This window comes from Rattus norvegicus, chromosome 3 (assembly GCF_021556685.1).
Source record: "Rattus norvegicus strain SHRSP/BbbUtx chromosome 3, alternate assembly SHRSP_T2T, whole genome shotgun sequence".
Lineage (NCBI taxonomy): Eukaryota > Metazoa > Chordata > Mammalia > Rodentia > Muridae > Rattus > Rattus norvegicus.
In genome coordinates, this window is record NC_141536.1 from 114,472,946 (window position 1) to 114,495,916 (window position 22,971).

General features: G+C 50.9%; 1 protein-coding gene and 1 long non-coding RNA gene across 7 annotated transcripts; one reads left to right on the forward strand and one right to left on the reverse strand.

Annotated features, from left to right (window-relative positions):
- Positions 1 to 1,092: 1,092 nt before the first annotated feature.
- On the reverse strand, positions 1,093 to 15,290 carry Prom2 (prominin 2). 4 transcript variants are annotated; one of them, NM_138857.2, is given in 24 exon segments: positions 1,093 to 2,752; positions 2,905 to 2,977; positions 3,291 to 3,397; positions 3,558 to 3,647; positions 4,323 to 4,391; positions 4,562 to 4,642; positions 4,902 to 4,955; positions 5,093 to 5,185; positions 5,823 to 5,894; positions 6,770 to 6,916; positions 8,710 to 8,794; positions 8,907 to 8,998; positions 9,389 to 9,512; positions 10,371 to 10,523; positions 10,829 to 10,988; positions 11,193 to 11,256; positions 12,096 to 12,170; positions 12,499 to 12,701; positions 13,017 to 13,106; positions 13,352 to 13,415; positions 13,578 to 13,698; positions 13,795 to 13,997; positions 14,305 to 14,354; positions 14,855 to 15,209. In NM_138857.2, coding segments are annotated over 23 exon segments (2,505 nt in total). In that variant the 5' UTR covers positions 15,099 to 15,209; the 3' UTR covers positions 1,093 to 2,752; positions 2,905 to 2,913.
- LOC102556271 (uncharacterized) lies at positions 14,457 to 22,446 on the forward strand. Of its 3 annotated transcripts, none has more exons than XR_015684594.1 (4): positions 14,457 to 14,570; positions 20,499 to 20,590; positions 21,177 to 21,293; positions 21,724 to 22,446. It is a non-coding gene; the product is annotated as an uncharacterized LOC102556271 (long non-coding RNA). The 3 variants fall into 3 exon arrangements; XR_015684593.1 differs by lacking the exon at positions 14,457 to 14,570 and adding an exon at positions 20,242 to 20,375; XR_015684595.1 differs by lacking the exon at positions 14,457 to 14,570 and adding an exon at positions 20,247 to 20,375 and having other exon boundaries at positions 21,177 to 21,273.
- The last annotated feature ends 525 nt before the right edge of the window (positions 22,447 to 22,971 follow it).

A 22,971-nucleotide genomic window follows, 5' to 3' on the forward strand; every position in this document is an offset into this window, starting at 1 on the left:
GAGAGTGTGGTGGTGGCAGACAACCACCAGTGTGAGGGGCTTCAGCTTCTCTGTGAAGCAGCTCGAGACAAGTACCATTCAGAGAAACTCAAGAAGAGGCCATGTTTACCTCTATAGCTGTATCTGTTTTTCTGTCAACTGCCAGCATCATTCCATCCCTAGGTACCTCCGAATGACCCCTTCTCCAAACCAGTGTCCCATGGCTGTGACAAGGTTTCTGGGTGCTAAACTTGAGGAACAGACACCAAGAATGTGTGATGTATGTGCCTTTTGAGCATTTGAAATTATATTTACATATATGTATACGTATACATGCGTATACATATACATACGTATACATATACATATACATATACATATACATATACATATACATATACATATACATATACATATACATATACATATACATATACATATACATATACATATACGTATACGTATACGTATACATATACTTAAGCTACAGAGAGCAAATCGGTGGGAGATGTAGCTCATTTGATAGAATGCTTGCTTAATATGAATTAAGTACTGGGTTGGAATCCCAGCACCTCAAAAAACCAAATAATCAAAAACAGTCATGGTGGGAATGGTGGGTTACCTCCATCCTAGACTGTCTTCTTATCCCAGAAAATGCTGAATAGAGCTTTAAATAACCCCTGGTTCAAAGCCAAGCCCAAAAAAGCGAGGTGCGGTTTTTCCATGCTTCGGGGTGGGCTTCGCCCTAGGAATATGAAGTGTTGGCACAGACCTACTTTCCAGGGAACTTTGAGCTGTTTGGTCCCTGCTAAAGGATTAAGGTGACCCTGTTTACTAGGTTCTCCACCACTGTTAGATGCACACAACAGCCCAGGGAATATGATGCTGTCCAAGGCCTCCAACTACTCTGCCAGATTCTCAGATGCAGAAGTGCCAACATTCAAGTGCCCCCCACATAGGAGAGGCAAGACGAAGCTAACAAAATCAAGGGATACAGCAGCCACTAGGAGCAGATCACCAGGGACACCCATCGACAAGAGAGAACCCAGCTTAAGGTAGCTTTGCTTAAATGCGCTCAGGTATATAGCAGACCAGAGGAGCGACTCTGACAGAGAACCGGAAATGGTTTTTAATTGCTTTTATTTCATTTGTTTAAATCCAATCAGTTAAAATTACAGGGTGTCACTTCCTCACCCCCAGGTTAACAAACAAATAACAACTGAAAACAAACAACAAAACAAAACCTTCCAACCTCTGGGGGGGAAAGCATATCCCAGGATTCCTATTTGACAATAGGCTGGCTGGAGTCTCTGTATGTTTGTACATTGGGTACCATCATCCTTAGTCCTAGCACAAAACTGGTACTGGCGCATTCATAATGTAATTCCGAATCAACATGCCCAGAGAGAGAGAGAGAGAGGATTACCACCAGAAAGGGCGCTCACCCCCTTCAGGCCAGACCCTGGCTCTGCCCTCAGCCTGGCTCCCAACTTCGGGACTGCAGAAGCTCAGCACCAGGTCTGTCCTGGGTTTCCACCCACCATCATGTCTGACTTTCACAATCCTACACGCAGGCTCCGAGGAGCCTCTCCGTTTTATAATAAAATAAATTGAGGCTTGGGGGACCTAGGAACATGTTTGAGGAGCCCCAGCTAGCAGCATCAGAACCAGCCTGTGAATCACACGGCTGAGGCAGGCTCTGCTCCTCCCACTGAATTGCTATAGCAGTCCCAGGATGTCTGCAGTTAGAGAGGCCTTGGAACGCTTCCCACAAATGCTCGTTACAGACCAACTGTATACTGAACCTTTGCCCTAGAGACACAGCCTTGGGGACCCAGAAGCAAAGCAGAGGGAAGTGAGAACCTGCTACTGGAGCAGGGATTGGTCCATACTGTCTCTCCTTTCTGTGTCCTTTCTGGACTCAGTGCTCAGCAATAGGGACATTATAGAGATAAGTGATGGGCAGGACGGCAGGGGGAGGGCAGAAACCCTGTTCTTACCATCAGATACATCCTGGGGAACACAGTGGGACTACCCAAACTACTGTCTGTGAGGCAAAGGGAGATCCCCAGCATGGCCCACATCCCTGGCTCTCTCTCAGGAGCCAGTGCTCAAGGAGAAGACAGGGCCAACACTGGCGTTTCTAACCCAGGATGCAGACAGGACAGCTCAGCCCTCAGACAGGCTGTCTCGCCCCACTGGGAACAGGAGGAGATCCAGAAGAGAGCTGCAGAAGGCTCAGCGGTCATGACCTCAACCATAATATTTGTTCCGTACTAGAGGCCTGGGAGCCAGCAAGGTAGCAGTAAGGACAAGGTAAAGGGGACAAGCGGGGAGGCAGGACCTCCATGGAGAGAGCAAGCAATGGGCTGGGGAGGGAACAAGAAGGATGTTGGGGCAGGTTGAGGGGACTGAACTTAGACAAGGGGAAAGGAGCTTAGGTAGGAGACGGAGAAAGAAACAGGGTGCATGGAGAAGGCTGGGTCCCGTCTAAAGGCAGAGAAAGAACTGCCATGGGTGGTGAAGAGGCCTCTCTTGTGTGAGATACCACAGAGAGGAGGGCAAGGCTAGACACCCACAAGAACCCGTTAGCTCTGTAGTTCAGTAAAGACTGAGAGTGCTTTGAGTCACGAGCAGAAAGAGTACAAATGTGGAACTGGAGACAACCCAGCACTAGAGGCCAGCCTGGGCTCTGGAACAGAGGTTACAGATGTCGTCTGGTCCAGGCTGAGACAAGGAAGAAGGACAGGAAACCCCCAGGTATCACCTTGCCCTGTTATAAATTAAAAAGGAAACGGTGGGGGGATGGGTCCCATCCACACCCAGACTGAGACCCCAAGCCTTCCTGCCCTCCTGTATGTTGAAGAGCCCAAATCTCAGCTCCTTGGCGCAGGCACTGAGGGATTATGGAGGGGTGGAACTCACCGGTGGGTTCTATAGCTTCAGGGAGGTGACCCTGGGGATATGGAAGAGCTGTGTCTCTTCGGAGCTGGTGGAGCTGTGATATCACAGAACTAAAGTGAGTCCCTAGCACAGACCCCCAACCCCGACACAGACAACCAGAGCGCCGATAGGCCTGCCTCAGGAATTCTCCAGAGGGTGAGAAGTCCCAAGCTATTCCCCAAGTGTCTGTGTCACAGCAAGAAAGACATGTGTCAGGTTTATGTGGGAACTTTCAGTCCCCAACACTCCTTAGAGCTGGGCTCGAAGCTCTCTCTGCCTGGGAGGTTTCAGACAGGGTGTAGCCCAATGGCTGTAAAGAATTCCTGGACACCTGATGCCCACTGTGATTCAGGCGGCCCCTCTCTCACCTGAGCCGTTTCCGGATGGGACGGAAGTACTTGGAGGTCTTGACCGCGAAGATGATGCTGGGGATGAGGAAGAAGGTGCACCAGCCCAGGCAGAACCAGAAGGCATTCTGGACAGGAGCCATGAGGTCAGTTCACTGAGCCGGGGTTGGTGCCTTCCCACAAGCCCTGTGCCCAGAAGCCCTGCACTGACTCCACATGCCTGGGCTCATGCCCTCCCCTTGCCCCCTCCCATTTCCTCCAAATCTATGGTGAGCTGGGGACACTCACCCAGGGGTTGGCCATCATGTCACACAGGATCATATGACCATCGTCCAGGGCTTTAGAGAAGGGCTGGCAGGTGGCGATGTGCTGAGTCACCTGTTAAGCCAACATGAGGCAGGTAGACGTGAAGAGACCTGGACCTTCAGATGTGTACCCCATACACACCTGAGGCGAAGGAACACCTACACTTACACATAGAGTGGCGGGTGCACACACAGACATAATGGCCATGGGGCCACGGGAAGGTTGGGACACTGAACTTCCTGTTCAGCTCTCTCTCCCTTTACATCTACTCGCCAGCCTATATGTAAGTCTCACTAGGCTCCCCCACCATGGCTTTAAGCCATCCTCACTAGTAGGCACACACATGCTTGACTTCACAAGCATGTGCACATACATACACGGATACTCAAGGTAAGCCAACCCCCTGTGAAGACTTTCCAAGAAGCTGTGGCCCACAGGGTGTGCAGAAGGTGGTGGGCTTTGATGGATGGCCTTAATGAAGCAGGGTAAGGGACCTGTCCATGGAGAGGCATGGGAGCAAGGTGTAGATGGACTATTCTAGAAAGCTATGTCTGACCCAGTCCAGACTTGGGTCTCACAAAATGGCTGGGGGTAGCAGTGGAGTAGACAGCATTTACTTGTGAGTAGGAATGCAGATGGCAGGTTTGGGAGTTTGGGTCCAATCGCCAAGGCCTAGGGTATACCAGAAGGGCTCCACTGGGCTGGGTGTGCTTTAAGGCCCAGGTGGAGTTCTGTACCTTCACTTACCTCTTCCCTCACCCAGGTCACATACTGAGAGAAGTAGCCCATTTCCCTGGTCAGGAAACACTCAGTGGCCTGCAGGAAATCAGAAGCCCTGGCTTGGCAAAGGTCCTGCCTCTCCACACCCGTCCATAAATGGGATCATCAGAACAAGCCTGGCTCTCATGGGAGCCAAGGTGAGCTGAAGAAGCCAGGGGTAGACACTTCATGTTTGGCTTAGAGGCCACACCCTGCCTTCAACTCACATTCCTCAGGATGTGGTTGAGCTGAGCAGGCAGCTCTCCTTTAAGACGGGCGACTATGTCAAGAAGGTCTGAGGTATTCACCTGCAGGAGACGAGAGCCCACATCAGCCATCCATCTCTCCACTCACCACCCACCCTGCATTATACCCCACCACACAACACCTTAAGGGAGGAGAGGCAGGCTCTAAGACCCAGAGGCCAAAGGAATGGATCCTTAATGATCTGATGGGGGGGGGGTTCGCCTTCTAATGGGACAGGGCAGAGAAGAGATCTTGATAGCATCTTGTTTTCCTCTATGGCCCACCTGTTCTGACCCCCCCACCCCCACTCCCATTAGCCACCTGCAGTTTTGGGGCTGAGGACTCCAAGACCCTGATGCTGGGGTTGAGCTTGGCCTGTGGAGGAAGAATCGGGGCTGTTAGAGGCGAGGATTCAGAGGCAAGAAATGGAGAATGTGGCTATCTCCTCCCACACACACTGCCCTCTCTCCATCCCTCCTCTTCCTTGGGCCTCAGAATCCCTCTGAACTTACCACAAGGTTCTCCTGGGGGACAACCTTCTCCTGGTAGAGGCTTCGAAGTTCTCTGGCCTCCTCCTGTAGCTGCTGCCTCCGTAAAGATTCATTCTAAGGGCAGACAAAAGTATCAGAATGGGTCCCAGCCCAATAGGAAGAGCATCCCTTCCAGAGGATTCATTAAAGGTGGAAAGTGCTGGGCTCTGACAAGCTCAGGTTTCCCCTGTTGTAGGTCTGCCTCAGGCAGGAATGCCACTAAATGTAAGCTGTAGGCCCCACTGCTAAAACTGGGCAATGCTCTCTGCCTTTCCCAGGGTCAAGATATCTTAAAGGGAACTCCAGGAACATGGGGGCTCTGTAAATACAGAGTGGCTCCATTACTGAGCGCACGTGTCCATTTGGGGTCCTCACGACACCTGTACTAGTGGACTCTGAGGCTGGCCCAGCTGTGTAAGGTTAGGCCAGATACTTCACCTGAGCTGAGACTGGGGCAGTCTACAGATGGAGAGACAGAGATTTGAAATGGCCTGCCCAAGACCACACAAAGTTGGCAGCAGGGCCTGGATAGGAACTGAAGGTGCAGAACCATAAGCCATACAGCAGGGTAAAAAGCCTCAGCCCCATGGGCAGGGCCCTCAGGTCTCAGCCTCTGTCCCTCCCCCTTCCCAACCCTAGCATTTCTAGCCCCTCCTGCCCAAATCTTCCTCTTGATGGCTGTCTGGCTAAAGGGTCTCTGCTCCCTTCTTACTTGGGCCTGGGCCAGTCCTTCCAGCTCCTTCGCCAGCTGCCCCATGTCAGTCTTCACCACAGGCTTCTGGATCTGAGGAAAGACAGGAGACACCAAGGAAGCTGAACCAGATGTCCCCACTCACCCTCAGCCTCTGAGCTTCTAGAGTTGTCCAATGTGCCCTGTACCAACCGCGCCCGTTCACTTCCACCACCCACTTCACTCCATTATCTCAGGGAAGGGCTCATACAGTGAACTCAGCCTTGCACATTCTCCTCTTTCTGCCTCCCAAGCTCTGGGATTCGGGCATGTGTTACCACATCAGGCTTTATGCATTACTGGGGACGAAGCCAGGGCTCTACACATGATAAACCAGAACTTTACCAACTGAGCCATGTCCCCAGCCCCAGTAAGCCCATCATGAGGAATCATCTTGAGTTTGAACTGAAGCTGTGAAGCATTTCAGAATTTTCAATGGAATAAAAACAAAACAAAACAAACAAGCAAACAAAAAACAAGGTGGCCTCTGGGATGACTGGAAGAAAGTCATTGTCCAACTGTAGCAATGACTTGATGTTTAAAAGCACTGGCTGCTCTTCCAGAAGTCCCCACTTGAATTTGCAGCACCCACGTGGTGGCTCACATCTATCTGAAACTCTAGTTCCATGGTATCAGCTTTCCTCTTGTTTCCACAGATACTGCATACATGTGATGTACAGATACATGCAGGCGAAACACCCATCTGTGTGGGGATCACACCACCGTTCTAAGAGCAGCGTGTTCAGGACCACGAACAGCGACACATGCCCTTGCCGCAGGGACCTGGGGAAGTGCCTGTGGGTCCTTAACCAGGGAGGGGGTGGAGAGCCCCAAGAGTGGAGAAAGCTGGAGAGATACACAACACACCCAGAATGACCCGTTCATGGGGTGCCACATGCTGCTGGGGCACCAGATGCCCCCTCACTGACCTGTACAAGGAAGTCTCTGTAGTGGATTTTCTCCAGCCCGCTACTCTGCAAAGCCTCCAGGTTCTGGCGGGCAGCAGGATTCAACAGGTCTAGATCCTTCAGATCTACTTTGAAGCTTTGAAGCTCCTGCTGAAGCTCATGGGTATACTGGGGGAGAGGACAGGATGAGGTGCATCGTTGAGCTTGGTTGCTTGGCTTAAGGGGCATTTCCTGGTCTCCAGGGCTCCTACTCTGGGTACAATTTCACTGGCTCCCAAAAGACCTCTACTCAGAATCCCAGCCTGATTCCGGGGACCATGTGGTAACTGGGCTGTGGCACAGACTTTCTCTGGACAGCTGATACAGAACAGCTTTCTGGAACTTCTTTATCACATCCTCTGTAGAAAGTTCTTCACAGTACCTAATACTCTAAAAATCACTTATTTTTGGACTTGTTAGTCCAAGCTCATCAGCTCAGTAGTATCAGAGACTTTGACTAGTCTACTCTGAGACACTCTCATCTGCAGGAGAGTCTGTCATCTGAGGTGAGATACAAGTTTGTAGATTTGTGAGCGAGTGAGCGAGAGAGTGAATAAACCCATCACATTTCCAAGACATCTTGTGGTCATGACATCTATCCAGTTTCAATATCAGACAAGGCAGCCCATCTCTGGTCACCACCTCTCCCTATCTTGCTAGGTAATCTTTCTCCAGGGAGAGGCTCCCCAACTGTAGTTGATGGGGATGGGGCATGAAGCAGCAGACATTTTTGGTGCCCTGGATGCCACATTTTGTTTTTCTGTTTTGTGCATAACTGGCCTTTTGGTGTCTTTTCTGAGAAGTTTTTTTCAAGGTCACATTTGATAAAATACCATGAAGTCTCAAAGGACTTCCTGGTCCCCTCAGAACCAGAAGCCTCATTGGTCTATACTTTTCTGAAAGTTAGAATCTTCTTCTCTAGAGCCGAGATCACTCAAGGCTGAGGTAACTTCCAGCCAGCAGGGTTGGAGGTCCATTGTACTCAGGACCCTGTTGCAAAACCTCCATCCAGCCAAGAGGCAACTGCCTCTGGTTAAAGACAGTGGAGGGAGAAGGTGCTGACATCCCTAGCCATGGCTTACGGAATGGAGTTAGGACTGGTCGTATTTGATTGTGTTACCCCATAACGAGGGATAGAGATGAATCCGAGAGGTTTATTGGGGTGCAGGGAATCATAATAAGTGAGCTTTGTATGGGCAGCAAGAGTGCTAGCCTAAGTGTGTGTGTGTGTGTGTGTGTGTGTTAGGGGGGTGTTTCCTCACTTTACCTAGGGATGGAGAGAGGAAAGAAGGCACGTTTCATATATCTTTAGAACCACATTCTAAAATGATCCCTCGTCCCAGGTTCTGAGGCCCTTTTGTCAGTACTGACAAATGCCTCTGTTCTCCACCCTCCCATTCTATTTCTTCATACTTCTGTACCCAGGACCTGCACCATCTCCAGCAAAGGAGCCCGGTGAGTGCTGGGAGGACAGCGAGCCTGAAATTCCAAGGTCAAATTGGGGGATAGAGTCTGCCACTGCCACCTACTGGCTCTGAGCGTTCAGCAAGGGTCCCAGAGAGCTTTCCACTGGTGCCACTCAACTGGCTCAGGCAAACTACCATGCTACTCCCAGTTAGAACATGGTATCTACCCCGTCAGGAACCACCCCCACTCCCATTACAGTCCTCTCCTCCCATAACCTGTGCTGTATTCAGCTTTCTCTGGAGCACAAGCTTAGAGAGGCCCATGGTGACCACCACTCACACATCTACTCATACCCCTGGAATCTTCCAGAGTTCAAGCCTCAGCCAGGTTCTGAGTTGGTTGCTCAGATCTCTGGCTTGGGTACCTTAACAAGAGATTTTTTTTTTTTAGTTCAGAGACAGTGTCCCAGAAGAACAGAAGAAAGGGATGTGCAGTTTTCTGAAACATTTCCTTGCCTGTTTGATATCCAGGTGCTTATCCAGGTCATAGGAGTCATTGAGCTGTAGAACCTTCCAGAGTGCTGTCCCTGCCTTACACTGTCTGGAGAAGAAGGATACACATCAACAAAGAGCCACCGGGGATGGCAGGTGGGGTTGGCATCACCTCTCTTCTCTTTCCAGACCCTATTCCCAGTCCCAGGACACCCACTCACCGATAGGCCTGGAAGACGCTGATGTTCTTCCTCAGGCCAAGAAGGTAGGACAGGTTCATGGATGGGGGCAGGTTCCCCGGGGTGTCCACAAACTGCAGGCGGGCAGGAGGAAGTGGACCACAGAGAGGTGAGGGGCAAGGCTGCCCTGATGCTTGGTGCCACTGTTACTCCAACCCAACCTGCTCTCTGATTCACACGACTCCAGGCCCTGACTCCTTAGGGGGACTTTGCCCTGAATCTCTGGCAGTGGTACAAGCAGGACCTTCATTCAGTACAGTGTCCTTCCTAGACTCAGAGTTGGGGCAGGGGGGTATAGGTGTCCCCCACCTGGAGTCCTTGCTCCACCAGGACTCCGCCCATCTTATCCTCCTCCTCCTGTCCCCATCTTCCACTTGCATTTCTGGCTCCCGCTTCCTCCTGACTCAGTCTCTTGGCCCAAGCTCACTTCCGCCCCCTCTGAGCTGGAACAGGTGCAGGCCCACCTCGTACAGCTCTCCACTCTCCCAGCTCCGGCACACCAGCGTCTGCACGTTGCCACCCACCAGGAAAGTGGCGAAGACAAGGAGGATGAGGGGGGCTGCAAAGAGGAAGCTGAAGGCCACACCTCTGGAGGTGAGAGACATGATTAAAGGGATGTGAAAGCTGACTGCCCGGACCCATCCTTGTCCCCACCCACATCCTGGGGCCAGCATAAACCACGGGTCAGCAACAAGGCATGTCTCCTGGGCAAAGGAGAACCCAGTACTCCTGGCAACTCCTTGGCATCCTCACCCATCCATCCCCACACTGCTGTTGGGTTCTGCTGCCTTGGTAGCCTAGAGGAAGGACACCTGCTTGTTCAAAGATCCATATCTGAACTTAGGGTTCATGGAAGTGGCCTGCTCCAGTGCCCAACCTTTCTACATAGTCACTATTAACTACCTCGATGACACTCTAAAGATACTGAGCATTAAGGTCCCTTTGGCTGGTGCCACTGACCAACAGTGCTTTTGTGCATTGGCACCGTCCCATGCACATGAGGCCTAGAGAGCAAAATGTGGGGTGGATTTCAACTCTTCACTGATCCATTTGCCAGATACATTGTATGGACAGCCTGGCCAATTGTATGTGGCAGCCCTGTTCATCTAGTTTAAGGATGACAAGCAGATTCTGCCTTTGCTTCCTTCGATGGCTTTGGGACTGCCCACAGGCTGGGTTAAGAAGGATTTTGAAGCTGTGTCTGGGCTTGATAGGAGCACCATAGTTAGGAGCACCATAGTTACTGTTGATGTTGTTCTTCCTTCTTCAACCCAAGCCTCTTGGAGGACACTGAGACCCAGGGAGGTCATTGCTTTACCCAGAGTCCCTCAAGGTGAGGGGACCATGTCAGCGCCAAGGCTCATTCCCCTGACTTGCCAGACCCCACTCCTGTTTCTGTACCAGGAGGAATCTGGCAAGCCTTTCCCCTTCCCACCCCTTCCTTACGCCATGAGGAAGCGGGCTCCAGCCTCGCCCTTGGTTTCAGAGTGGCTGGGGTCCTCCCTGGCAAACAACCCCCAGATGCCTAGGCTGAGGCCCAGCAGGTTACAGATCACCACAAGCAGGATGGCAGAGCACAGCACGCATCCCAAAATCCACCTGCCACAGAGAGAGGATGGGGCTCACTGAGAAGGAAGCCATCTGGTACTAGAGGGCTGGCCTCTAGGCACCAGACTGGATCTTTAGAAATAGGGATGAGAACGTTTGCTGAGGTCTCATAGCTTTTACAGGGTGCCCAGGCTCAGACTTGGGCATACGAAGCCTGGTGACACATGGAAGTCAGAGGGGTTAGGGTTCTCGGCTTAGAAGGAGGCAGTGGTATTGTCAGGCTGGAAGCGACCATGGATGGATGTATGGAGGGAGAGAGGGAGGGAGGGAGGGAGGGGGCTCAAAGCACTGCTCACCTGTATGTCTCATATCGCTGCACATCCTGTAAGTAGGGGCGGCTGCGCTGCTCCAGCCCCTCCAGCGCCTGGCTCCAGCGGGAAGTTGCCTCTGAACCTGGGAACGCTTGGGCCAGCATCCTCACACCTTCAGGCTGCTCAGCCAGTGCCTTTTTCAGATCTGCCCAAGGCCATAGGGTTTCAGAGGATAAAGAGGGCACCCAGGAGTCAGGGCCAAATCTCTGGGACTCGCAGAGAACCCACCAGACAGGGAAGACAGCCATCCCAACCACTGCCCAGCTCCTCTCTCAGCAAGCCTCCCTGGAAGGCGTGTGTTGGGGGTGGCATTCCAGGCAGCCAGCCAGGCCCCTAAGCAGGCCCTCACCTTTGACCACACTGACCATCTGCATATGAACCAGGATAGGGAGGTTATTGAAGGTGGCGTTCTCCTGCAGAGCCAAGCAAACAACTGTTGTTTGCTTGGTCTCAAAGTCACAGGCCCAGAAAGAGGGGGCTGCTATTCAGTGCTCTCAGCAAAGGAAGTGGTCTTGTCCTTGCAAACATGGCTTCTCCTGCCTGAGTCAATTCTTCCACACATGACACGTTATAAACTCCTCCATCTGCTTGTACTCGAAGCCACTTCCTAGACAGCCCTGGCTCTCATCCTCTCACTGTGCACCTATCTCGTCCTAACAGCCGGCTTTACTTCCTTAGTCCAGCTCCAACCTTCCGGTTGTGTTAGTCTGGCTTCCTTCTTCCCAGCCTCTCAGCACAGCTGACTCACTGATGCTCCAACTCCAGGCCCTGGGTCACAGGCTCTGACTCACAGGGCACCACCCCTGCCTTGGCTGTCTCCACCCAGAGAGCAGGCCTGTCTTCTGGGGTACAGCCAAAGCACCTGTTCCCTTGTAACCCAAAGACCCTGTCCCTTATGGGAGCCCAACTCTTTCTAGGCTGTAGATCAGCCTCTCCTATCTGACCATGTGCAGTGGAGACTGACACAATGAGCCTCTAGTCCAGGCTGCCACATGGCGAGGGTGGACTCAATTTAATTCCTTTCGAGACAGGGTTTCTCTGTATGACCCTGGCTATCCTGGAACTTACTTTGTAGACCAGGCTGACCTCAAACTCAATAGATCTGCCTATGTCTGCCTCTCAAGTGCTGGGATTAAAGCTACCGCTGCCTAGCTTAACTGGGTTCTTCTTCCAGAGAGTGAAACTGAGGCCTTTTCCTTGTTAGTTCCCAGGTAGGTGGAGCAAGAGACCAGGTAATCAAAATAGGTCTTACCTCCTGGACCATGCTGGAGAAGTTGGCTTCTGGGACACCCTGCAGCCGATGCAGGACGTCATCCACAGGGGGCATCTGAAATAAGGAGTGTCTGTGACATGAGGAGGGAGATGCCTCTGACCCCTTAGTACCCTCAAGTGTCAAATGGGCACCACAGAGTCCCTAGCACTCAGGCAGGCAAAGCCTGAGAAGTGGATACACATGAAGCTCGGGGCTCAGTGTGAGGCACATGGAGAGCTTTGGCTTACTCTAAGAGTAAAGGGTCATTAACCCTGGGTGCTCTGAAAAGGAAGGCATAGCCCAAGGAAGGAAAGTTGCCTGGTCACTAGGATGCCAGAGGGTTCCAAAGGTGCAGGCTAGACCAGTCCTTCCAAGTCCCAGTGGCTTTGTTCAGGGACTGCACCTGGCTAAAGTCAGCACCCAGTTGCAGAGCACTGGCCTGGCTCAGGGCCCCCTTGCAGTTCTCGTGGCACCAGCTCTCCTGAAGCAGGGCGAGCAGGCGCTCCCGGTGTGCCTGCACAGGTGGTCCCAGGTGCTGCTGCCCCTCCCGCAGCTCCACTGAGGTGGCGTTCACGCTTTGAAGGTGGTCTATGGAGACCTGCAGGGCTAAGAGAGTTACGCATGGCCTGAGGATCTCCTCACTTCCTGGTGTCCTCATCAGCCTAGGAAAAAGCAGCACCATACTCCCTCCTCCTGGCTAAAGGGGCATAAACTGTTTACAGCCATAATGGAAACAGCCGCTGGGCATAGGAGGCCAGGAGGTAGGCAGGGAGCCACAAACGGGATTCCCGAATAATGGGAGGAAAAAGACTTGGGTGGAGCTGGGGTAGTACATGAAACACAGGGGTGGGGGATGGGAGAATTGGCTCCTAGAGGACACCTGCTGGACCCACCCACATACGGGTCACTGGTCCAACTCACCCTGGCCCAGGCCGTGCACTGAGGCTAGCACTGGGTACACTGTGCTCTTGAGTTGGTTATGAATTATATTCCCAAGGTTCTCACCGACACCTGGACAACACAGGGCATTTGGCGGGGTTAGTCCCCCCAGGAGCTGAGGACACACCCACTGCCTCCCAGGAGCTGTGATCTCTGCAAGATGGGTTGACCTCATCCTCCAGTAATATGGCCACTGCACAAGGAGATCCCTCTTTGTGAGGTGGTGCCCTGGTGGAGTCCAGACTAAGGGACCTGAGGGGTTTCCCTGAGGGAGGCCAGGGCAGAGGGGCGTGGAGTTGGCCAAATGTAACTCTCACCATCCAGATCCTTTGAGACTTGCTTCTGAGGCAAGGAGAACTGATCAGCCACGGCCTGCAGCTTCTAAGCCAACACAGGGAGTAAGCCACCTTCCCTGTCCTTCAACAGCCCCATCTTACAGTTTCAGGGACTTTCCATCAGGGGGCAGTCAAGTGCACATGGGAAGGGACACCCTCTCTGCTTGGCAGATTCTCAGGCTTGAGACTGGGACAGGATAGTACTCACTTTAGGAACGTCAGAGACCAAGCCTCTTAGGCTGAGCAGGGTCTCGGGGACCGCTTCCACACTGGGGCCCGTCTGACTGTGTGTGAACTGGTTAGTAGCAAAAGCACAGACCATACCGATCCTGCAGGGAGGGACGCAAGGAGAAAAGGGCTTGCAGTGTGCCCGCGAGCATAGGGTCGCCATCCAGTCCTCCCTCCTGACCCGGGCAGCCTCTTACAGAAGCATGAGGGTGGTCAGCAGCAGGAAGGTCATGAGGGTGCCACGTTCACAGGCCATGGCCTTGTGCTCCGTCTTCACCCTGCCCCCGCAGCGCCGGCGGCATCGGCAACAACAGAAGCAGAGCCCAGTGATGGGTACCAATAGGAGGTAGAGGCCAGCAATCACAGCGCACACCACGTAGCCCGCCTCATACCGGACCACCTGGGCAAGGCAGCAAGGCCGTGAGGGGCTGTCCTGCCTTCCCCCTATTCCAGTGGAGAAAATGACTGTGTGCCTCTATGTGTTCCCTGGGGAACCCACCCGGGACACAGAAGGCAGGTGGCATCCTTGCTAATTACCATTGTACAGATACAGTTCTGGCCTAGAGACTGAGGATCACTGAGAACCCCGCCTTGAGGCGAAAGGATGCCTAAGACCCCACTCTGGCAAACACTCAGCAAGGTGGGCTTGCGTGGCCCCTTCTGCTGGCCCTTGACAGTCTTTCCGCGGCACCTGTAACTCTCCTCACCTCATCTGTCTTCACAGAAGATGGATCATTTAGGAGGGTCTTTATCAACTCTGGGGAAAGGAAGCAAGTTGAGGGTTTGAGGACAGCCACTGATTTGCCCTTGTGTCTAGCCTCTCTCCACTGCCAAGCTAAGGGAGGTTCTTAGAGAGGGCAGTGTCATGTGGCTGTGACACCTTGCCAGGCCTCATCGTGCTTCAGAAGAGGCAGCTGGTAGAAGGCCTAAAGCAGACCTTTCCAGACCCTCTGGTAGGCCCAGCACTGTCTTGGTAAGTCCTTCCCCTCCTCCTGCCTCTTCTGGCCTTCCTGAACCCTGACACCATGGCACTGGGACAATAAGCCTATACATGCACCTCGGGAGGAAAAGGGTCTGGCCCAAGGTCAAACAAGAGGGCTGGGCTGCTGCTTTGTGGAATCTAAGAACGCGTGGAAGAAAAAGACTGTGTAGTACCACACACCTCACCCTGCAAGTGCCTGTAGACAAGATGTGCACAGAGGCTAGTTGGGGACCCAGTACCTGCAGAGGTCCGCTGGGCGGGGAGGGGACTCTCACCTGCCGGGAAGGGGTTAAGCTGAACCACGGAGAGGAATCGTCTCACGGTGCCATAGAGGGAGTCCAGGGGCCACGGCGCGCGGACACGAGGGGCTGTCGGTTCTGTCCCGGGCACCGGAGCGAATGCCAGGTGCTCCACGCGCCCGAGGGACCCGCAGTCCGCTGCCACAGCTCGGGGCAGGCTCAGGGCCAGTCCCAGGCTTAGGCCCAGCAGAGGCACCATGAGGTCGAGCGTGCGCGTCATGAGTTCGGACCGGTGGGAAGCACAGGCTCAGACGGCAGACAGTGCGGACAGTTCGGACCAGCACGGGGCAGGCCGTGCATCCTTCTGTAGCCTTCTTCCCTCAGTCCCCGTGGCTCTGCAAACCGGCCCGACAGGTTTGGGCTCCGGAGCTGCTAGGTCGCCCGCCGGGAGCGTAGGAAGGGCAGGGGCGGAGGCCGGATAGGGGGCAGGGCCCAGCCACCTTCTCAGTGCAGTCGGTGCCTCTCTCCCCTCCCAACAGGCTGGGCAAGGGCAGCCCAAAGCCCGTCCAGGGGTACCTCAGAGTCTCTGGATTATCTAGAATGGTCCAGTTTCAAATAGAATTTTCCACACACAACCCCAGCAGCCCAACCTGAAGGCTGTTTAAACACGACCACCTAGTGAAACCCTGGTCCAATGAAGCAGTCCTAAGACCAGACCGGCAAACCAGGAACCAGCCTGGCTCTCTCCCTGCTTCTTCTGGGCACTGTTTTGTCCCCAGGAGTGACCTCTGCTAGGCCAATCTGGAGCAGACATTGTCCTTAGGGAGTGCAAAGGGTTGCCCTCTGCTCTAACCATGCCCATCTGGTCACCAACGGCAAGAACTCGATACAAGTTATGCCCGGAGATGAGTCTCTACTCAGGACGCAGGCGGTGGAGAACTCCTGATGGATGGAGGATATTCCTAGAGGCATTACTCATAGCACCAGAAACAAACTGGTCCAAGAGACATCCTCCAGAACACCTTGGGCAGTTATCAAAGTGAACAGAAAATGTCCCTGTGGCCTGGATAGATCCTTATGCATTAATAAGCACAAACAGTTATCACAGAGCAGTCTGTGATATGAGGACATACAACAGTGATCTCTCCAGTAGAATCATGGGCAGTATATATATTATATTCCATATAAATGTCTATGTATATTCTATAAAACAATATTATACAAAAATATTTTTAGGGCTGGAGAGATGGCTCAGTGGTTAAGAGCACCGACTTCTTCCTGAGGTCCTGAGTTCAAATCCCAGCAACCACATGGTGGTTCACAACCATCTGTAATGAGATCCGATGCCCTCTTTTGGTGTGTCTGAAGACAGCTACAGCGTACTCATATATAATAAATAAATAAAATAAAAAATATTTTTAACTAATTTTGAAAATTACTCAGTCTCTCTCTTGTATGAGTGCAGGAGCACCACGGTGTGAGTGTGGCGGTCAGGGGACAACTTTACCAAGTCACCTTGCTGAGAGGCAAGGCTTCCTGTAGTTTCTGCACAGTTATGCTCTCTGGGCCAGCTGGCCCTAGAGCTTCTGGGTAGTTCTGTCTCAGCCTCCCATCTTGACTTAGGAGTGTCCGGATTGCAGACTCTTGCCACCACATCTGGCTTTAAAGCCAACTGTTTTATTACATGTATTTATTTGAGTGTGTGTTTATGTGTGTGGGGATGTGGTGGTTAAAGGACAACTTGCAGGAGTTGGTTCTTTCCTTCCATTACTTAAGTCCTGGGGATGAAACTCAGGCCAGCAGGGTTGGCACCCACACCTTTACCCTCTCATATCTGGCCTTTAAAAAGTGATTCCCAACTCACATTGTCAGGGTTGTGTAACAAATGCTTGTACTGTACTTGAGGAACATCTCGCTGACCCATCACGGCACTTTTTAGTTCTCTTTCGCTCAACTGAGCATCTTCGATCCTGTGACTTACACACTGGTTAACTGGCAGGTAAAGAAGTAGCAGAAGGGGTGGGGATGTAGTTTGGTTGGTAGAGTGACTGGCTAGCACAAAGCCCTGGGTTCCATTCCCAGCGTTGTGTAAAACTGGGTGTGGTGGTGAGGGTCGGCAATGCCAGCACTTGGGGATTTAGGTAGGAGGATGGAGAGTTCAAGGTCATCTGCAGCTAAATAGCAAGTTCAAGGCCAGCCCAGGCTACATGAGATTCTGCCTTTAGAAATAAAAGGTAATAGAAATGTGCGGGCTTCCCTGGAGGGAGCCCAGCTCAGTTCAGCACTGGTCTGAGGGGTGGGCGGGCTGCCCTGGTGAGGTTACTGATAAAGTTAGGGCTGAGCTCACAGGAGCAGCCTTGCCCTTCCCACTGTTACCCCCACAGTTCTCTCAGAATTGAGGGGGGACAATAGTGCACTGTCATGTAAGGAATGGTCCACTTAATAACCGGGTACAGAGTGAAAACAGGACTTCATTAAAGGATGATTCAGAGATGAAGATCAAGGCTGTGGTGAGAAGTGGATTGTGGAGCTCTGGTACCGAGGCAGTATACCAGACCCACTGTCCCCTGCAGCCCAGCACTGGTATGTGAAGGGTACCTGGCTAATTTAGCCCCTGACTGTGCTGAAGAGCCACCCGGCCCTGCCCGCCACCCTCCCTGCTAACCTACTCTTCCTCACCTAGGTTCTGGCTGTTTGAACCCCCATCTTGCAGGATGGAAATAGCTTCTCACCAAACCTGATACAACTTATCTGTTAGGCAAATAGAAACTGCCATTGAAGATGTTAAAAAGAGGTGTGTGTGTGTGTGTGTGTGTGTGTGTGTGTGTGTAGGAGTTTATGTTTCAGCTCTGGGGTTTTGGGGGAGGGCAGGGGAAGACTGACACCTTTGAGGACCTTTGAGGATTTGGTAAATAAGCAGGTTCTCTCTACCCACTCTCTCTCCTTAATTATCATAATTAAGACAATCACTGCCTGCCACCATTGTTTCCATAAATGTCTGTAATAAAAATGCAGCACTTTGAAGGTGAGATTTCCTCAGGAAAAAAAACAAAGCAAGCTTCTTCCTAGCCTGGGGGCAGGAAGGCTGACAAAGATAACCCATTTATTTGGCAGGTAGAGAAACTGAGGCAGGGAAGGGACTTTCCGGAGTCAGACTCCAGATTGGAAGCCAATGCCACAACCAAGTCAAAACTTAGTGGAAGAATTGTATCGTCAGCCTGGCTCAGGACCACTTCTCTACCCAAGTCAGACTTGGCATACCTGGGGTTCACAGGGCCAAAGGATGGGGCTCTGAACAATTAAGGCAGTTTGTAGTTGGGAAAAACCATCCAGTACAAGTCCATTTTTTTTTTGGTTCTTTTTTTTCGGAGCTGGGGACCGAACCCAGGGCCTTGCGCTTCCTAGACAAGTCCATTTTAAAAGACGACTTGTTACTGTTGTTGTTAAGACCATGTCTCACTATGTAGCCCTGGCAGGCCTGAAACTCTCTATGTAGACCAGGCTGGCCTCAAACTCACAAAGACTTATCTGCCTCTGCATCCCAAGTGCAGGTTAAGGTGTATACCATCATGTCTGCCTAATGTTCATTTTTATTATTGTTAGTTATGTATATATGTCTCTGTGGGTATGTATGTATGTCTGTGTGGGTATGTATGTATGTATGTCTGTGTGGGTATGTATGTATGTCTGTGTGGGTATGTATTATGTCTGTGTGGTTATGTATGTATGTCTGTGTGGGTGCATGCACACAAGCACAACAGGCACCCACAGAGGTCAGAGGCATCGACACTGGAGCTGGAGTTACAGATGCTTGTGAGCCACCTAGTGTGATGCTTGGAACTGGACTCAGGTCCACTACGAGAGCAGAGTATTATGTTATTAACTGCTGAGCCATCTATCCACCTCCCCCGTTTTAAAGCATTACATTTACTCGTTGAGCCTCTTTTATAATGAAGTGTTGAATGACTCATATAATTTGCTAAATACTGAAAATGGAGTACGGGATGGCTGGACAGGTTCCCTGACACATGGTCATAGCATTGAAGACTTCCGCACGCTCTCTTTAAATGAGGGATTATCTTGTCTTTGCACAGGATGTGAATCTGGAATAGGTGGTAAGATCGGGTGGTGGTGCATATCCACACAGCTGCAATTCCAACAGTGGGAAGCTGAGGTAGATGGAGAAGGATGGTGCACTTGAGGGCAGCCAGGGCTACAGAGTAAGACTCTGTCTACAGGCAGGGGAAAAGCTGGCTACACACCTCTGTAGTTGCAGCTGCTAGAAATTGTGGGGTAGGAGGATCATCTAAGCCCAGGAATTTGAGACTAACCTGAGTACAGTAAGATTCCATCAAAATAAACAAACGTAACAAATTAAAAGTATATAAATGGAACAGATGGGCAAGCCCCAGACTAACATTCTGAATGAAAGGGAGATCCTATGAGGAAGGGGTCAAGCAGGTGGGGCAGGATGGAGGAAAGCTCTTTAATGAGCAGCTATCCCTGGGGGATGTGTTCATATCCTCATCAGGAAGTAAAAGGAGGCCTCTGGGCTCAGGAAAGAGCTTGAGAGTCCCTGACATTAACTACAGGCTAAGTTTAACTTCCGTGCAGCTGCTGAGCATGTGCAGGAAAGTGTCCGATATTCAGAGGCCATGGCAGCTTTGAGTGGCCAGATTTAGGAGCCAAGGCCCAGGCAGGCAGAGATGGCTGAGCTTTGGTTACTCCTGGCAAAGAAGCTAGAAGCGGCAGTCTAGCATTAAATAGATCCTCTAAGCTGATCCCGAGGCCCTGGGCCAGCTAAAACGTCAGACCTACAGCACGAACTCACTAGGTATGCTCTGTACTTTCTGCAGGGCCAAGTGAGTCCCTAGAATATGTCACCATGTCCTAAAAATGGTGTCAGACAGAAGGACAGCACCTTTTGGCCTGAGCCAGGCTTCCCCTGGGCTATTGGCTTGGGAACACATCCTTCTGGTTACCCAGAGCCTCCTCTGCCGCTTCTTTTCTCTCAGTCACAGGAGGGTTTGGCTCAGTATCAGGGCCTAGATCACATTTTATACCAATGTCAAGCCCTCCTCCTGTCATGGCCTCTGTGGAAGAAGAGAGAAATGAAAGTTCATTTTGTAGAGCCTTGAGGTTGAGGGGCCACATGCTGTCCAGTAGCACCGTTGGAGCCCCTCTGAGAGCCCAAGAGAGATAACAAACACATGCTGGAGATGAGGCACTAGGGCCCACTCTTGAAAGAACTAACTCCTTAAGATCAGCCTTAATCTCACTGAAGAAAGCTATGGCTTAAATCTAAAATGTAACCAACTGCCACATGCTTTAAACACATGGTTCTCACATGGTTATGCTATTTTAAGAGCTTCCGGAACCTCTGAGATAGGGCCTAGCTAGTGGAATGCAGGGGCCTGGCTCCTATCTTGCTTTCTGCTTCCTGGTCCAGCATGCTGTGAGCGGCCTTCATCCACCGAAAGTGGAGCTGACCTGTCATGATGAACTGAAACCCTCTGAAGGAGCTGGAGGGGCCATCATCTAACAACCCCCATACAAGGTTTGCAATGACATGGCCGTCTCTCCATAGCTGTGATGCTTCCTGAGGACCATTCAATCCACAGAGACGGCTTTCTCACAAGTTTTGGGACTCACATTTGGGTTGGTTTTATGTCTTTGGCAGATGCATATTCCCTGAGGATACTGTGAGCTAAGGCCGTGTAAAGCTGGCCCTTCCGCTGAGGGAGAAGTCATCCGAGTCACGTGGCCCTGGCGGTAACTCTGGGGGAAATACCTAGGCTCAGTTGCTGTCTGTATGTACCAGGTTGAATGTAAAGATAGATCCCAGATAGCAATGACAAGAGAAGACTCGTGTACTTTAGAAGAAGAGTTGACCAAGAGGGTAAAGTCAGCCACAGTCTTTGACGTGCCATTCGAAGATAGTTTTTATGGGGCAGATGTAAATCCAAGGGGAGAGAAGGAGGGAGAGGGCTCAGGCTCCAAATGAGTACATGGAGGACCTGGGTATCACACTTTTCAAAATGAGCTCTTTCGGAAAGTGTTGGGAGAGATTGACACCCTGCAGCCACAGAGCTGCTTAAACCAGAAGAAAAAAGACAAAGGGGCAGCCTGGGGTTAAGGCCTGTGTTTCACTGGATTTGGGTGTCTGGGTGCAGTGGTAATAGATCAGGCCTCCAGAGCCTGACGACCAACTAGACAGAACAAACTCATTAGTCACCCCTCTCATCTGATCATCCTTCAGCTGGTTTGATCAAAGCATTTTTAGAAGAGAAACACAAATGAACTATTAGGAAAAGCTACTGTCAGGGAAAACAAACAGCAGTCTTTCTCTATAACTCAGGTCCCTCCTCGGAACATGACGGTGACTTCTCTCCCCCGTTCCTGTTATAGGAACCTTGTCACCCATGAGGAAGGGTATAATACATTTCCACAGTCAGGCAAGTACTCTCGCTCATAGGTAAGTGGCAAAAACCGAAGGCACATAAAGTGATTGGAATACCTGTGTTATCTGTATTCCCTTGTACAGAGTTTTTCTATTTCTTGGTATTCTTACTATCTTTGATTGTGTCTGATGATAGCTTAGCTGCCCTTTTTAAGAGGAAATTTTTGGCTCTTGAAAAGGAATTCTTATGAAGTCTATGGGAATTTTATATACTTAAAGAAGAAAATCTGGGGCTGATATTTTGATTACCTCACAATTGTTCTTCTGAATAGGTCATGTTTAAAATTTGTATTTCTTTCATTGTAAGTTTGTAAAATTAGAATCTGAATAAGTATATTTTGATGTATAGTTCTGAACTAATATACTATAAGTTTTCTTTGTAAACCAGCCTGGAAATGTACCAGTATATAAAATTTTTAAATTTCCATTTTCTCCTTTAAAACAGGCTGCTTCTGTTTAGAGGTCACGGTGATGCTGAAGGAAGGGTAGTGGCCCTAATGACTAAGTCATTCCATGTGGGTTCTGCCTCTTAAGATTTCTGTTAACTCATCTTTACCACACTGGGGACCAAGCCTGCAATATATAAACCCTTGAGAACACAAGCCTACTGGAACTTTAGCAACTAATCCACTATTCTAATTTAATCCACTGTCTTCCTTCACTACCAGCACAAGGGTTTGTCTGGGCCCACCTGCTTTTTAACAGTTTTCTCCAAGATTGAAACATTTTGATTGGAAGCTCCTTAAGGTAAACAACTCAAAATAGTTTCAGGAAGTCCTTGAAACTGAACAGATTCAGTAGGCCCCTCCCTGCCAGAGTAGGCAATAAAAACTGAGTCCCTCTCAGAGAAGTAAATCTGAGCTGCAAAAAGACTCCTAGACAAGCCCAACTGCAAAGCAGACTCTTGAGACCAAACCAGCTGCCCAGAAGAAACAAAAATCAGCCAAGCTGCTTGGAAGAGGTATAGATCAACTGAGTCACTTGGAAAGAACACATTCTGACTTGTTGGGCTGCCTGTAGGCTGTGCAGTGTGCTCTAGTAGGTTCTCAGCTTTTGTGAGCTGTCACCCATGCTGGGGTGATACAGCTGTCTTGAGTCATTTCTGCTCTTGTAAGTAACTCCTGACCTACATTCCTGTAAGTAGCCTCAATAAAACTCATCAGTTCATCAAGTTGGACTTTGGTAGTATCTATACTTGGTCTGTTGTGGGTTCTCTATCTGGGGTGAGTAGACTTGTGTGCTATGTCTCCCAGTAAAAGTTCTGGCACACAATATCATGTCAGCATCATCTCTCACCCTCTCAGGAGCACTGTCAACACTAAATGTCCTCTGACCATGTTCAACACTAGGAGATGTGACATTATAGCTAGTAAAGGTTATGCTCGCTCTCCTTGATGTGCTTGGAAAAGACAAGGGCTATAGGGGCAGCGGTTCTTCTTTCAGAGGGAGGTAGTACAAAGGGTTTATCTTGCAGACAAACCCACCTGGATAGAGATGGGGGGTGACTAGGGTGGGAGCAGCCAGCTAGGATGAAAAGCAAGAGAGAAAGAAAGAAAGAGGAAGGGAGGGAGGGAGAGAGAGAGAGAGAGAGAGAGAGAGAGAGAGAGAGAGAGAGAACTTTGAGATCACCCAATTCTCTCAGGAAATTCCTGATGGTGTCACCATCTGCTCTGCCTTAGAGCCTATCTCTGCT

Bases quoted from the DNA above. Each gene is read 5' to 3' on its own strand.
- Prom2 (XM_087647707.1), bottom strand. The intron at 12,702-13,016 runs GTGAGTTGGACC...TAACTCTCTTAG, and splicing joins AGTGCACGGCCTGGGCCAGG to CCCTGCAGGTCTCCATAGAC. The intron at 12,171-12,498 runs GTGCAGTCCCTG...TCCTTATTTCAG, and splicing joins TGGGTGCTGACTTTAGCCAG to ATGCCCCCTGTGGATGACGT.